General features: G+C 37.6%; 1 protein-coding gene across 4 annotated transcripts in view; it reads left to right on the top strand.

Annotated features, from left to right (window-relative positions):
* Positions 1–15,244, top strand: part of STAG2 (STAG2 cohesin complex component) — a 63,684-nt gene that overhangs the window by 34,846 nt on the left and 13,594 nt on the right. For all 4 annotated transcript variants that reach the window (XM_080991068.1, XM_080991067.1, XM_080991069.1 and 1 more), the window contains 17 exons: positions 1,144–1,217; positions 1,312–1,435; positions 2,353–2,451; positions 2,572–2,651; positions 3,966–4,073; positions 5,927–6,038; positions 7,159–7,276; positions 8,266–8,369; positions 9,384–9,476; positions 9,953–10,042; positions 10,401–10,604; positions 10,971–11,041; positions 12,523–12,610; positions 12,713–12,793; positions 13,265–13,357; positions 14,278–14,452; positions 15,103–15,242. In XM_080991068.1, the coding sequence (XP_080847194.1) occupies positions 1,144–1,217; positions 1,312–1,435; positions 2,353–2,451; positions 2,572–2,651; positions 3,966–4,073; positions 5,927–6,038; positions 7,159–7,276; positions 8,266–8,369; positions 9,384–9,476; positions 9,953–10,042; positions 10,401–10,604; positions 10,971–11,041; positions 12,523–12,610; positions 12,713–12,793; positions 13,265–13,357; positions 14,278–14,452; positions 15,103–15,242 (1,854 nt within the window). The remainder of the gene's footprint in view (positions 1–1,143; positions 1,218–1,311; positions 1,436–2,352; positions 2,452–2,571; positions 2,652–3,965; positions 4,074–5,926; positions 6,039–7,158; positions 7,277–8,265; positions 8,370–9,383; positions 9,477–9,952; positions 10,043–10,400; positions 10,605–10,970; positions 11,042–12,522; positions 12,611–12,712; positions 12,794–13,264; positions 13,358–14,277; positions 14,453–15,102; positions 15,243–15,244) is intronic.

Genomic DNA, 15,244 nt, shown 5'->3' with positions numbered 1-15,244 from the left:
TCATGAGTCTTCACAGGATTTGGATCCTAGCTGACAATGATCTTACTGTGCCTAAGGCACAATATAAATATAATAATAGCCTATCTGGCTGGGTTTCCCCAGCCACTCTGGGCGGCTTCCAATAAAATATTAAAATACAATAGTGCATCAAACATTAAAAGCTTCCCTAAACAGGGCTGCCTTCCGATGTCTTCTAGTATTGAAGTATTGAAATATTGAAGTACAATGGCTGTAGTTTTAGTTTCAAAGTTCCTGTAGCATGAATAGTGTAAATAGTCAACATGCATGTCATCTGGGTACAAAGGATGGATGTAGAGGATATATTTCTTTTCCTATGCATTCTATCTTCTCCTTTTCCATGGATAATCTCACTTTGGCTAAAGAACTATTGGGCAGAGTCAAAGTGACTCTTCTCCCAACATGTGCACCATACCTGAGAACAAGTGGAGGCCAAGGAAGCATTTCTTTCCAAACTGGGGAGCTGGGCTCAGAGAGCCTCTTAACTGAACTTAGTGCCATTTAATCTCCCTACATTGCTCTTAAGAGAGCTTCTGCTTTCTTTTATGGGATGGTGTCCAACATTGAATCACTTCCTTCCACTCTCTGGTCTTAGATGTCTCTAGATGATTAGGTTCTCTGCAAAAGGTAAAAGTGAGTTGATTGAAAGCATGGTGGGGCAACAGTTCATCAATGCTCATAAATTGCTTTCTCTAAAAGAAACACTCCACCTCACCCCCTAATTGTGTGCACTCTTGTAAGCATATCTTCAAGCTTCATTGTTTCATTAGTATAATTTTAAACTTTTACGGATATTTTATTCATGTTGCTATCCTACTGTATGGCATGTGGGGAACATTTGACCCTCTAGCTTTTGTTGCAGCTACAACTCTCATCAGCCCCAGGAAGCCTGGTGAATGGCAGTTGTAATACAGCAACATCTAGAGGGCCAAAAGTTTCCCACACCAGTATGGCATGCAGTAGTGTTCACACACTGAAAATGATTTGTTAATATGCAATTATTTAAACAAATTCACCTGTCCCGTAATCTTTTTTGAGAATTATTTCAGTTTTATAGACATGTATTGTGTCAGTATATCTCTTAAAACTACAGTTTCTTCATTTGGCACTTAATGTATTTTTCAGCTCCAAGAAAATCAGGATGAAATAGAGAATATGATGAATGCAATTTTTAAAGGTGTATTTGTTCATAGATACAGGTGAGTTCAGTTGCTCTGTGCTATAGAACGGGCTAAGCTTTGCTTGTGATTATTTTATTTATCATATTTTACGTACTTTTCAATTCTCTTCCAGGGATGCAATAGCTGAAATAAGAGCAATCTGTATTGAAGAAATTGGGATTTGGATGAAAATGTATAGTGATGCCTTTCTCAATGACAGCTATTTAAAATATGTGGGATGGACAATGCATGACAAGGTAAGATGCTGTGTACCATTTGTCCATTTTCAAGGTTTTCAGAATTATTGAGAATAAAGCAGCAAAACTAAACAAAGTTAGTTTCAGTACAGGTACAACATTTTAAATATATATTATCTGTTGGTTTTAAGTATAAAAGTTAAGTTATATGAATTACATTCCAAGAGGTCTTTGAGTCAAAAGTGTTTCACAAGTTGTTGGGTATTGCTTGGGACCAAAGTGCCTGCATGCACATGTTCATCAGGCTCTTTACAGTGTGCCTTGTCAGTAGTGGTGCCATAACCCTGGAATGCTTTTTAGGAAGGCTGTTGGTGTGTGGTAAGCCATAAACTATGGTTTATTGTGAATGAGCAATATGCTCGCACACACTGTCAAATCGCTCCTGCTGCACTTCTCTCCTAGTGTGAGCAGGAGCAATCAACCAGGAACCTTAGTTTCTATCAATGTCTGAACCAGCACATGGTTTTCTTTCTCTACAAACTACAATCTGTGAAACTAAGGCTCTTTCCCAATTTGTGGTTTGTTTGGGAAACACAAACTACAAGCTCTGGTTTGGATTATAGCTTGTTGCCCTCACTCGGGAACGAGAGCAGCTGGAGCAATTTGCCAGCATGCAGTAGCGTGCTGTTCATTCACAGTAAGCCATGTTTATGGATTACCATGTTAGAATGCAGCCAGTAGTTGTTTGGATCCCAGTCACAATCATAGTGAGGAAGATTATATTGTTTTTGGGAATATTGCCTGTTTGATCAGGAGAGTGCTTGGTTATTAATATGACAGCAACAAACCAAGAACAGTAAAGACCTGCAGCATTTAACTTTGATTTAGAATAGATGTAGAGCTGTTCAATCAATGAATGCAGCATGTCATGTTGAAAAATGATATTTAAAGCCTCCATGTGTTTGATTTTTTCTTAGCAAGGGGAGGTAAGACTCAAATGTCTTACAGCTTTGCAAGGGCTTTATTATAATAAAGAACTGAATTCCAAATTGGAGCTCTTCACCAGTCGATTCAAGGTTCGTATTTTTACTCTTTCATTTAAGCTAGCATTTTCTCTCTCTTTCATTTAAGCTAGCATTCCAGACTTTCCATTTTTAACACTTGTCATTTTAAAACTTTGTTTCCCTCCCCATCAGGATAGAATTGTGTCTATGACTCTAGACAAAGAATATGATGTGGCAGTGCAAGCAATAAAACTACTTACTCTTGTTTTACAGTAAGTATTTCAGGCCAGTGTGTAATATAAACATGTGGAGTTAATTTGTACATTTTGTTTACGTGCACTTTGACAAAGCTTTGAACATAGAATATCTGTTTTGCAGTGTCACTTTTATTATGTTGCTTATGGGGCTGAAAGATCTTTTTTTTGGGGGGGGGATTCAGTTTTTATCATGCTGGGATACTCTGAGCAGGTTTTTAAGCAGTTCTCAACAGCCATTTGTGCCAGAAAATGTCATGATTCCTTGATATATTTGTTTAAGAGCCCTAATTCTTTGGTGGGTTTTTTGTTCATGTCCACAGTGAGCAGCAGGGCAGCCTAAACTGACTTAGTGAGGTCACCTGTTCTGCTGTGGTAATTTTAAAAGTCCACTGATTTCGTGGAAGTTATTTGTAGGTGGTGTAAGAATTCCTACAGCATCTTCACCCAGTTTCCAAGCAGCTGCAGCTATCAACTACTTAGCAATCAACCGGATTCACCCTGTCTCCATTATATCATTTTATTGCCAATTACATTTCATTATACTTGAATAAAAGTGTCTGAGAGAATTTGGCCCATTTCCCACAGTGCAAATAATATTACATATAAAACTGCTGTAGTACTTGACCAGCCCTCCATTCATAACCAATTCTGGTAGCTATGGGACATGTCAACTGTTGGCGGCAAAGATAACTTAGCTGTCAGCATTTACCTCAGATCACTTACCGTTTTTTTATACAGCTGTTCACAAATTTAACAAGCAGCTAATGAAACTCAGTAAAATGAAACTAGTTATGCAACCCCTGAGTGGTTGGTGTACATGGCTTTGGACTGCAATACCTCATGGACCACCTCCCCCCATATGAGCCATTCGACCTTGCAGTCATCATCTGGGGCCTTCTTTGTGTGCCTTCTCTGTGAGAGGTCTGGAGGCCAGTAAAACCGTAATGGATTTTCTGGGTTGGCTCCCTGCTTGTGGAATGCTCTCCCCTGAGATGCTCACCTGACACCTTTGATCCATAACTTTAGGCACCAAGGAAAAACATTCCTCTTCTGCCAGTCCTTTGACTAATTAAACTATCTATGGCCTTTTAAACTGTGGGGTGCATGCATAGTGTTTTCATTTGTTACCGTGATATGTATTTTTGTGCTTTTATATTGTAAACCTAGCTCTGTTGGCTTTGTGGTTATTGTTTCTGTACTTTTATTTTTGTCTACATCGAAATATTAGTCACTTTGCTCCTTTTTTTGATTTTAATGTTAACATCAACTTTGAATCTCTTCGTTCTTCCTTAAGATTTTGGGATATATATTTTTTATTTTCATTTCTAGGAGTAGTGAAGAAGTCCTGACTGCAGAAGACTGTGAAAATGTCTACCACCTGGTTTACTCTGCCCATCGTCCAGTAGCTGTAGCAGCAGGAGAATTTCTTTATAAAAAGTAAGGCAGGATAATGTTTTTCTATAAGTACCACTTATGAAATGGTTAATGTTTTCTGTAATTAGCATACTATGGATATGTTTTAAACAAAGTCTCTCCTCATGAGGGAAGCAATAATCGAATGCAGTATAGTTGCTTCAGACTGTAGGAAGTTACACACACAAATATCACAACTAAGTTTTATTTCTCTAGTTCCACCTGAGCAGGAAATCTCAGTACTGTGCTATATACAGGCCTATGTCAGAGTCAGTTCCAACCAAATGGGGCTTGATAATGTTAAAGGGGCTAAAGTTTGTTTCTGGACCCCATTTGAAGTGCTCGTTTTGACCTTTAAAAGTCTCATACAGTTTAGGGAAAGTATGCCTGCTCACACTCTGTGGACATCTTGTGCCTTTCACTGCATGCCACAGCTCTAGTAAATGGACAGCCTGAAAATCCTGGTGGTTTTTGTATTTATGGTTCAGTTCAGTTAATGACTTAAGGTCTTTTGGTGTGATATCTGACTTGACAAATAACAATTTATGGTTAGCAAATTGGATGATCATAAACCAGGATTTGCAAAATAATTTCCACTAACTATGGTTAGTGGAGTGCAGGAGGTATTATGCAGACTTAAGATGAGTATAGTTTTATGGAATTCAAAGCATAATACAATAAAATACAATGTGTAATAAACAAAAGAAGCAATTTGGGCATCATTTGGGGGAAAGGGTTGTTTCCATTTCTGATCTGGAGCCAGTGTTCTACTTGGAAGTAAATTCCAGCAGTTCAGTGGGGTTTCCTCCCAAGTAAAACATGCATGGATTGGGGACCTTAATGACTAAAGTCATTTGTGTGTGTGTGGTAATACTGCTGCCCTGAGACGTTCCAAAGCAACTGCGTAGGCCAGTGGTGTGCAAACTTTTTTTAAAGAGGGCCGGAAATGAAGGGTTTTTTTAGGGTTGAAGTTGTTGAGCTTTTTTTTAGGATTTTACCCCAGGAAGGAAACTGCCACAGGAGCCAGATAAAATCCGACAGGCCGGAGAGAGCATTGAGTCAGACTTGGTATAAGGCTCCTTCCTGTGTATCTGTTTCAGCGGGACTATGGCTCAGTGCCAAGAACATCTTTGCACCCAGAAGGACCTTGGTTCAACTCCCTGCTTTGGTTAGAGCATGGTGATGATAATGCCAAGGTTGCATGTTCAGGCCCCACATGGGACAGCTGCACATTCCTGCATTGCAGGGTTGGACTAGATGATCCTCAGGGTTCCTTCTATCTCCACAATTCTATGATTCTAAGTATGCAAGTATTTGCATTCCTGCTATCCTAACCCAACACACACATATTTAAACTAGGCCACTGAGCGTTCAGTCGCCAGAGGTGAATATGCAAGAAAGTGCCTCAGCGTTTGCCTGACAGAACAGAAAGTAGAAGTTGGAAAATGTGCCCCCTTTTTTGTTTTTCAAAATGTGGCAACCCTATTATAGGCAACCCTTCCATAGTGATAGAGGATGAGATCCCACATAGTGCCAGTGTACACAGTGGGAATTCCCCTTCCTCTTCTGCCCCCTACATCTCCCCCCCGCCCCATCTATCTCAGAGGGTCCCTCAACCCACTGGAGCAGATTTTGGGGTGCATGGGTGACAGCAAGGAAAATGAGAAATAAAATGTATCACGTGTGCAAGTGGAAGTTCACTGCATCAGTAGGGTGCAACAATTGGATATTGTCTATAAAAGAGCAAACTTTTACCTGTTAATAATAGTTAACTGTTGCTCTTGAAAACATCATCTGTCTAGTAAATGCATATACAGCAATTTTTGATATAGCAATAAATGTCTGGTGCTTGTTTTTTTGTTCCCTTGCTTTGAAAGGCTTTTTAGTCGTAGAGACCCTGAAGAGGATGGAATTCTTAAAAGACGGGGGAGACAAGGTCCAAATGCTAACCTTGTCAAGACTTTAGTATTTTTCTTTTTGGAAAGTGAGGTATGTTTATGAGTAACTTGTTCATTTTATAGAACTATAGTTAAGATAAATGCTTGATTTTTATGGTGATTTCTTCCAGAAGAGCATACCAGGCATTCAAGACTTTCTGAATAGTAAGAAGTGTCTCACCCAAGTATAGCAATTTGCTTAAAAGAGCAGTAAAATAGTTTTGCCACAGTTCATTTTATATACAGTGGTACCTTGGGTTACAAACGCTTCGGGTTACAAACTCTGCTAACCCAGAAGTAGTTGCTCCAGGTTGCAAACTTTGCCCCAGGATGAGAACGGAAATTGCAGTGCGGTGGTGGCAGCTGAAGGCCCCATTAGTGAAAGCGCGCCTCAGGTTAAGAACGGTTTCGGGTTAAGAATGGACCTCCGGAACAAATTAAGTTTGTAGCCCGAGGTACCACTGTATCTGTTGAACATTTTTTTTAAACCAGGATGTCTTTACAAATCTGTTATTAAAGGGATTATTTATTTTACTGTAGAGGTAGTTTTTGATGATTAAACAGCTGCCTAGTGTGAGGCCGAGGCCTATATTTTTTTGGCTACACTAATTAGTGGAAAATGAGTTCATGAAAAGTTTTGGCTACTCTGTTAAGAGTATGAATATAAACAATATGGCCAGGAAGATTGAACTCATAGGCCACATTTCCTTTGCTCTTCTGTGCACCTCCAAATCTCTCCCTTTATGATTATTGCTGACACTGTTTAGCATTGACAATTTTGATAATAGAAGCATGAGGGGAGAAGAAGAGTTGTCTGATTTGAGGTTCTTTGAGTGTTTTGCTGTGATTAGAGCTTTCAAATAACCATGATTGTCACTGTCAATTAAAATGCAGCACACATTTCTGAATAAGTAAACCAGTTCAGGATGCTTAAATACACTTGTTTCAAGGGGTCATCATAGTAACTGCAAACAAGTAACAAAACATTTTCCTGGTTAATTGCCCATAATTCTGATCAATATTAACACTTCCCTTTGAAATTATAAATAACAGGAATTAGTATTAGCTCTTTCACAGCTTCAACAACAGTAGGGCTTTTCCTAACCATTGGGGTATACATATTAACTAGTTTTCCTGAGACAAAATGTTAAATACAGTTGAATCTTTTTTAGTTACATGAGCATGCTGCTTACTTGGTGGACAGCATGTGGGATTGTGCCACTGACCTCTTGAAGGACTGGGAATGTATGAATAGTCTTCTGTTGGAGGAGCCACTCAATGGAGAAGAACGTAAGATTTCACTGTATTCTTCAGCATCAAACTTTTTCATAAGAAGACTTTATAGTCTGGTTGGGAAGGGGTTTTGAGTTTGTAGAGGTTTCCTTTCTCATGGAAGAGAAAGGGAAGCTCTTTTGTGTACAGAAATCTGGGTTGCAACCATTGGTTAGCAAATACTCCATATGTCTTGCAGTCCATAGGTCAGTTTGGTTCTATGCATATTTCCTTGGAATGTACTCTTGGATTGGACATACTCTTTATGAAGCATAGTTTGTAGCCTAAATCTGTTGAATTTTTGTTGTTGTCTTCAACTTGGGGATCAAATGAAATATGTATATGTTTAATAAACAAGTTCTCCAGAGAACTATAGAGTGGATCTTGCAGTGATGAGGAGCAAAATCCACTTTCCCTTGGTCTCTCACCATGATTTTTTAGTATACAAAGTTAACCCCCTCCCCTATTTCATAGTCAAACCAGCAAATGTGTTTTAATAAACAAACAGATGTCTGGTTGCTCCTCAGTTTTTCTGTATAGGTATTGTGGTTGTAGGAATAATGCTATCTTGCAGATTTATACTGAAACATCATACCTGATAATTTTATTAAACATTTGAAATCATTTTAATACTAAATCAGTACCTTGAGTTAATTCTGCAGATCAGTACCCTTGCTCCTGCTTTGTTCTTATCATGTGAATCTCCCATTTACTTTATTCTGTAAAAATAATACTGCTGTTTTCTTAAAGAAAGCATTAAAATGCAAATACAGCCTTGAATGTAGTACAAAAACTGTAAAACATTACTATTACTTCCAAACCTGAATTCAAACTCATAATTGTACACATTTGTTGTTTTCTACTTAATCTTGATGCCCCAGTTGCAAGTTTAAGCTATTAACATAATTCCAGTGGAAAACCTTTATTACTTATATCTAAGGCTTCATAAGCAGGTATGTTCTTAGCAAAAATGAGTTGAAATATTTTGATCTTTTTTATAATTTCAGCTTTAACAGACAAACAGGAAAGTGCACTAATTGAAATAATGCTGTGTACAATTAGACAAGCAGCTGAATGTCATCCGCCTGTAGGAAGAGGCTCAGGAAAGCGGGTATGGTTTTGTTTCTGTAAACTTACAGTATGGCAGTAGTGCTGAATTCATTCTCATATTTGATTTTAATAATAAGGCTTTCTAGCAAATGAAAAACTGTGTTGGTAATTCTTCACATATGTTGTGACAGATGGATGCAGTACAATGTCAGTAATGTTGCATTGTTAAAATACGTATCAAAAGACCCTATAGTTGTGTCCCAAAAGCCTTTTAACTTTCATTGGATTATTACATTAAATCAGAAGTAAGATGTGCTGATTGGAAGATGAACTCATGCCTAGTGTACATATTAGTGAAAGTATCTTAACTTTAACTAAATTATCTTTTGTCTCAAAGACCAGAGTAAAGCAATCCAAGTTCCAATACTGAAATTTGGTCATAGAATTGTGGCACATTTTTGTAGCATTAGCACTTATTAATTCTACGATGCAATAACTTTATGTAGTGTAAATTGTGTGGCTGTTGAAAACATGATTCTATACCCATTGCTTAACTTTGGTTGTACATTGGTTAGAGGATTCAGTTAATAAGCAACTAATAAATGTAAACGAGAAATTTTAGTTTGCTCCTTTATATGAATCTGTTCATACATGTGGCATCTGTACCAAATTCCCTACACATAATTGTCACTGGGCATCCATGAGCACATGGATGGGTGGGGATTCTGGCGCAGCTGCTGCACATCTGAGCCACGCCTGTTCTTTATTTTATATATTAACTCCAGAAAGTAGTACAGCATAGCATGTCTTTGAATAACAATTGCTGGAGAACAACAGTGGGATAGAGCTATTGTTCTTGTGTCCTGCTTTTGGGTTTCCCAGGGGCATGTGGTTTGCCACTGTTGAAAACAGGATGCTGGACTATATTGGCCTTTGGTCTGGCGCAGCAGGCTCTTGGGTCTACTATGAGTTACAGTTTTATAACTTAGTAAGTTACTGGTTGTACTAAACAACTGTTGAAACTGTTGATATGATCACTTATTTAGTTATAACTATCCTCGCACTTTCAATGTAGGTACTTACGGCAAAGGAGAAAAAAGCACAGTTGGATGACAGGACAAGGATCACAGAACTTTTTGCTGTGGCACTCCCTCAGCTGTTAGCAAAAGTGAGTGATTTATTTCTCTCTCTTTTTAAGACCACAATTACATAGGAAGCTGCCTATGCAGTCTCAGACTATTGGTCAGTCAATCTCAGTATTGTTTACACTGACTGGCAGCGGCTCTCCAGGATTTCAGACAGGAGTAACTTTCTCAGTCCTACCTAGAGAAGCCAGGGATTGAACCTGGGACCTTTTGCATGGAAATAATGTGCTTTGCCCTTCTTGTGTAATTTTCCACTGGTCCCAGCACTTGAAGAGGCATACAGAAAGATTGCATTTGGAGAAGTTACTTGGTTAATGAAGTTAACAGTGTTGATTAATAATGAATATTTTTGATTTCCTGGTGAAACTCATGTCTGGAATTGTAGAATGCATAATTTGATAGAAAGCTGGTATTAAAATTTAACAAATACATGATTATGTGGGGCACTTTTGTTTCTTTTAAAATATTTGAGCTTTGTTTTCTTTATCAATTTCTACAGTATTCTGTAGATGCAGAGAAAGTCACCAACTTGTTACAGTTGCCACAATATTTTGATTTGGAAATCTACACAACAGGGAGATTAGAAAAGGTAAGTAAATTTGCAAGTATAGAAGAATAAAGGGAATAAAAACTGAACAAATCCTCCTATTAAACAGATAATTGTATATTGTATATTGGGGGTTAGCAACATTCCATAATGGGGGCTATTGCAGGCTTGGCTATGGAGCAGGCTTGGCTATGGAGCAGATAGCTTCAAGAGAATGCAACTCCTGTAACAGGTGAAGCCAATACCTACCTCTTTTGAAATAAGTAGTTTTAAAAAAAATCCTTTTGGGTTTGCTTGTTTGTTTGCTTGCTTTTGTTTGTTTGTTTGTTCTACTTGATCAAATAACCAGAAAAAATATGTTTGCTGTACTTACTTGATAATTTTGATTTGTCTTTTGTAGCATTTGGATGCCTTATTGCGACAGATCCGGGATATTGTTGAAAAGCACACCGACACAGATGTTTTGGAAGCTTGCTCTAAAACGTACCATGCACTCTGTAATGAAGAGTTCACAATATTTAACAGAGTGGACATTGCAAGAAGTCAGCTAATGGATGAACTGGCTGACAAATTCAATAGACTTCTTGAAGATTTTCTGCAAGAGGCATGTATCTTGTTTTAGTTGTGTGTTTGTTTTTTTTATTTCTTGCTTTAGCATTCAAGCTAGCATTCTCACTGGCCAGATAGCAAAAAGCTTCTCACAAGGTACAAAACCCCAACAATTGTGTTTATTTACAAGGTTCTCTTGTTACATATTACATGAGGCAATATAAGATATATTTGTTTCTCATCGCTCCTTGTAAGAACAAAAAACCTCAACAACTGCAAGTACTTCATATATGGCCTGAAATAGAAAGCATTGATAGTTGTTGATTTTGTGAGTGCTTTTCATTTGAGCTACTCATAAAATATTACTTTACCATTTATTGAAGATACTTACTTTTACTGCAACTGTATAATTTTTTAACAGGGTGAAGAGCCTGATGAAGATGACGCTTATCAGGTCCTATCAACATTAAAGCGAATCACTGCTTTTCATAAGTAAGTACAGGAACAGCCTGTCCGCTTCTTGCAACTCTCAACTCTTTGTTTTAATAAGAAATTTAAATTCTAATCACTGAGAAGTTTTAAAAGTGCTAAAATTAAACTATTTATTTCAAAAAATAATTTTTAAAATAATTGACAGTAGTGCTGTGATCATTTTAGCAGCCATGTATTATGCAGGCATTTGACTACTTTCTGCTCAATATGCCCAACTTCTGTTCCTGCTGGTCTTTTCCCCTATTAACATTACCACATTTCATGTTTGTGTAAAGAGGCATTCACTCTTTTAATACTAGAGAGAGAGAGAGTACCACCAGTTAGTCTTCATGTTAGCTCTTTCTTTAGAACCACTTACTTAGGGAAAGCTGTGCATGAATCTGTCTTGTCTTGTTTGAAGGTGGACATTAAAAACCTGTATATGTGTCCACTACCTACGTGTCTTCTATGTACACTCCCAATATTAAGCTGAGGGAAGGTTCAGCATCTTTTTTGCTAGAGTTACAGTGTGCTTTAAAAAAAAAATATGAATGAGTTTACCCTTATTCTTATACCCACAGGAAATTCATATGTAAGAAAATAAAGAAATATTGTCTTACTACATGAAATGAAAGAGACCGAATATATGGATGCTGCTTCAAACAGCAAAATTTTAAAATAATTAGGCAACAAATCTTACAACACTTAACATATTTTTATCTAAAGAGTAAAAGAATCCTTAACTATTCCCAAAAGTTTCATTACTTGCTTGAAGTCAATTGTTTCCTGAGTCTTCAGGTTATCTTACTGTTGACTATGTGGGACACATTCCTTTACAGGAGATGTTGATTAAATTTTGCTGGTAACCAGATTATTTCTGCGGTACGTTACGTAAATAGTCTTAGGAGGTTAGGATGGTTGCTCAGTGCTTTCCAGGACAAATTTGAGATAAGAACTAGACCAAGATCTGGAAAGTTCATTTAGGAATATATTTTATATTGAATGATACCAACTGTGCTGATGCCACAATCTATTCTACAGTAAAAAGCTATTTACAGATTGGCACCCCTGTTTCCTTCCTCTTCCAATCCAGGGGAAGGGGCAAGGAGGGAAAATCAGGCACATTGCATCCTCCATGACTTGGTGCTGTGCAAAGCACACTGGAACTCTGTAGCAGGAGTGGGGATATTTATTCATATCAAGGGTTGTATTCCATTATGGGGAACCTTCTGGGGGCCACATGACTGTTGTGGGCAGAGTCAGAGGCAAAAGTTGGGGCTGCAGTAGGTGTGGCCTAGAGAGGTATGAGGACCACCAAAGGTTTCCTCTTCTGTGGTGATAACACGTCTAGATCTGTTATAAGGAGAGTAATTCAACTAATGCCTAAGGGTAGTTGCACTGTGCTGCTTGCACTGTATTGCAAGGAATACAGTAATCAGTGCATTGCAAAGTGGGAGAGAAGGTGTGATGAAATTGAACTGTTCATTTTCTTTCTATTTCAGTGCTCATGATCTGTCAAGATGGGATTTATTTGGTTGTAACTACAAGTTATTAAAAACAGGCATTGAGAATGGAGATATGCCTGAACAGGTTTGTATATTTAAAAAAGCAGTAATAGGAAAAATACATCTAAGAAAACAAAAATCACAGTCCTTTTTTTAATAACCATTTTATCTTGTGTTTTAAACACAGATTGTTATTCATGCTCTGCAGTGTACTCACTATGTAATCCTTTGGCAGCTAGCAAAAATTACTGACAGCAGTTCTACAAAGGTAAGCCTTGTTATGATGATGGTGGCAACTTATAGTTTCATAGAATGAAATGTGTAATAGCAGTGTGTCACCAGGTCAAGCTACTTGAAGTGCCTGTCAGTATGATGGGGGGCGGGGAGAGAAGGACAGCTGGTAACCCTTCTGACCTCTGAAGGGCAGGGTGGATTTATTGAGCTGAGGGAGGGAGGTCTCTCATTTAAATGACATAAATGGGACATCTCTTTTCAGCCGCTTATTTCTATCTGTAATGAGGAGAACAGAGGAATGCAATGTGTGATCCAGAAACCTGCTTGAAACTTGCACAGCGTATAATTCCAAGGGTCAAATAAGCTGCAATTATACTACATGTTTTTTGTTTCTTTTCTTAGATCATTTCTATTTTATGACAAGTTCTTAGTTAACATACATTTTTTGTTTAACAAGCAAGTATAATTTAAAGCATTGCATATTATTTAACGTTCTGTTTCAAAGGAGGATCTTCTACGCTTAAAGAAACAGATGAGGGTATTTTGTCAAATCTGCCAACACTACCTTACCAACGTAAATACTGCTGTTAAAGAACAGGTTAGTCACTGTTTTACTACTTGGCCCCTTTGTATGTAAGTGATTGAAGAAACATATATATATATGTGTGTGTGTGTGTGCGCGCGCGCGCACGTGCGCGTATACACACACACACACACACACAATTGTGTAATAGTGCAAATTGTTAGGATGCTAACGTTTAGAATATTGGAAAGGCAGTATCTTTAGATTGTTTCAGCATATGGCATATGAAAACACACTTTTGTTTGATATTTTAGTTGAATAATTTCTAGCCCTGGGGTTGCCATTGCAGTGCTCAATGGCAACCTGGTACCCCAGAACACCTACATTAGTTCCACCGCCCTGCCCAACAATCAATTAAGAAAATTGATTTTTTTATTTTAAAAAAGGGCTTTCAGCTATTTTCAACCCAGAATGCTTCTAGGTGCACATGGGCCTGGATGGTAGATGGACTGGAAATTACTCAGGTACTGCCTTTAGAAAGGTGAAATATACATGTGCTAAAATACATAGCTCTCTCACTAGATTTAGTAGAGCTCCTCAGAATAAAAGGTAAGCTGGGGGAGGGGACTGTTTCATTAGGTTTTTGTTTTATTTTATTGGATGTCATTCTTTTGGTGTTTGAAAGGTTAATATTTAGATAAATGGGAAACTTAGTTGGATCCTTACTTTACAAGTTTAGCATATCATATCTCTGGTTGATGATGACGATAACTGTTTATTGGATTCCTTGCCACAATAATACAATCATACTAATGCTGTTAATGCTTAAAAACGGAAGAATAAGGTGGGTCCTAAAACATCTCAGGTGTCAAAGGTCAGGGTCTTCATAATGTAATTACAGACACAATGTAATGATGGTGTGGGAATTCCACATCTAACAGCCTGCAACAGAAAAATATATATATAATTATGGTTCTTATCATTATTTTTTGCAGGCCTTTACAATTTTGTGTGATGTATTAATGATCTTCAGTCATCAGATTATGTCAGGAGGTCGTGACATCTTAGAGCCGCTAGTTTATACTCCTGACTCTTCATTGCAAGCTGAAATGTTGAGTTTTATTCTCGATCATGTCTTCATTGACCAGGATGATGATAACAACAGTGCAGGTATAAGGCTGTGAAATCATCTTCTAATCATATTGACAGAATCTGAATATGACCCAAAAGACTTGGGTTCTCCCTTAATCTACTAAATCACTGGCTTCCTCAGAATAGCTTGCCTGTTTTCTTATCTTATCACATGAGTTCTCAGCTGCAGTCTGAAGTGGTACAGTGAAGACACATGTTTATCACTTGAGTGGGAATTAGGCCCTAGCTTTCACCATATTTTCATCATTGCAGTCTAAATTGTAGTAACTCACGTTAGCTTAGAATATGTCATTTACAACAGTTAGAACTTTGTGGCCTTGCATTGTGTCCTGCTTTCAGTTACCTTTAAAAGATAGCTCTATGATTCCATGAAATACCAGTCTAAGTGTAAATTCGTGTAAAAAAGTTGGAAAGGGATCATACAAGAAATGAATAAAGAGAACTTAAATCAACTACCAAAACTATTCTGTGCTACAGTGTACTTAAAGTTTTATTTTCTTTTTAAAGATTGCCTTGTTAATACAGTGTAGCTGGCAAAGCATTTGGTAGTCACTTCTTTTTTCCTGCTGTCATAGGTTATTTTCAACAACATTTTCAGCAGCTGTTAATAAAGGTCCAGGTGATGAGAATTGATTTTTTAATGCTGTGCACCTTATTTCATTTCTTAGATGGACAGCAGGATGATGAAGCCAGTAAGATTGAAGCTTTGCACAAAAGAAGAAATTTGCTTGCAGCTTTTTGTAAACTTATTGTATATACAGTGGTGGAAATGAATACTGCTGCAGATATTTTTAAGCAATATATGAAGGT

Source organism: Podarcis pityusensis, assembly GCF_964106645.2.
Source record: "Podarcis pityusensis genome assembly, chromosome: Z".
Classification (NCBI taxonomy): Eukaryota; Metazoa; Chordata; class Lepidosauria; order Squamata; family Lacertidae; genus Podarcis; species Podarcis pityusensis.
The sequence above is the reverse complement of the archived record's forward strand: the minus strand, read 5'-3'. Positions and strand labels throughout refer to the sequence as shown.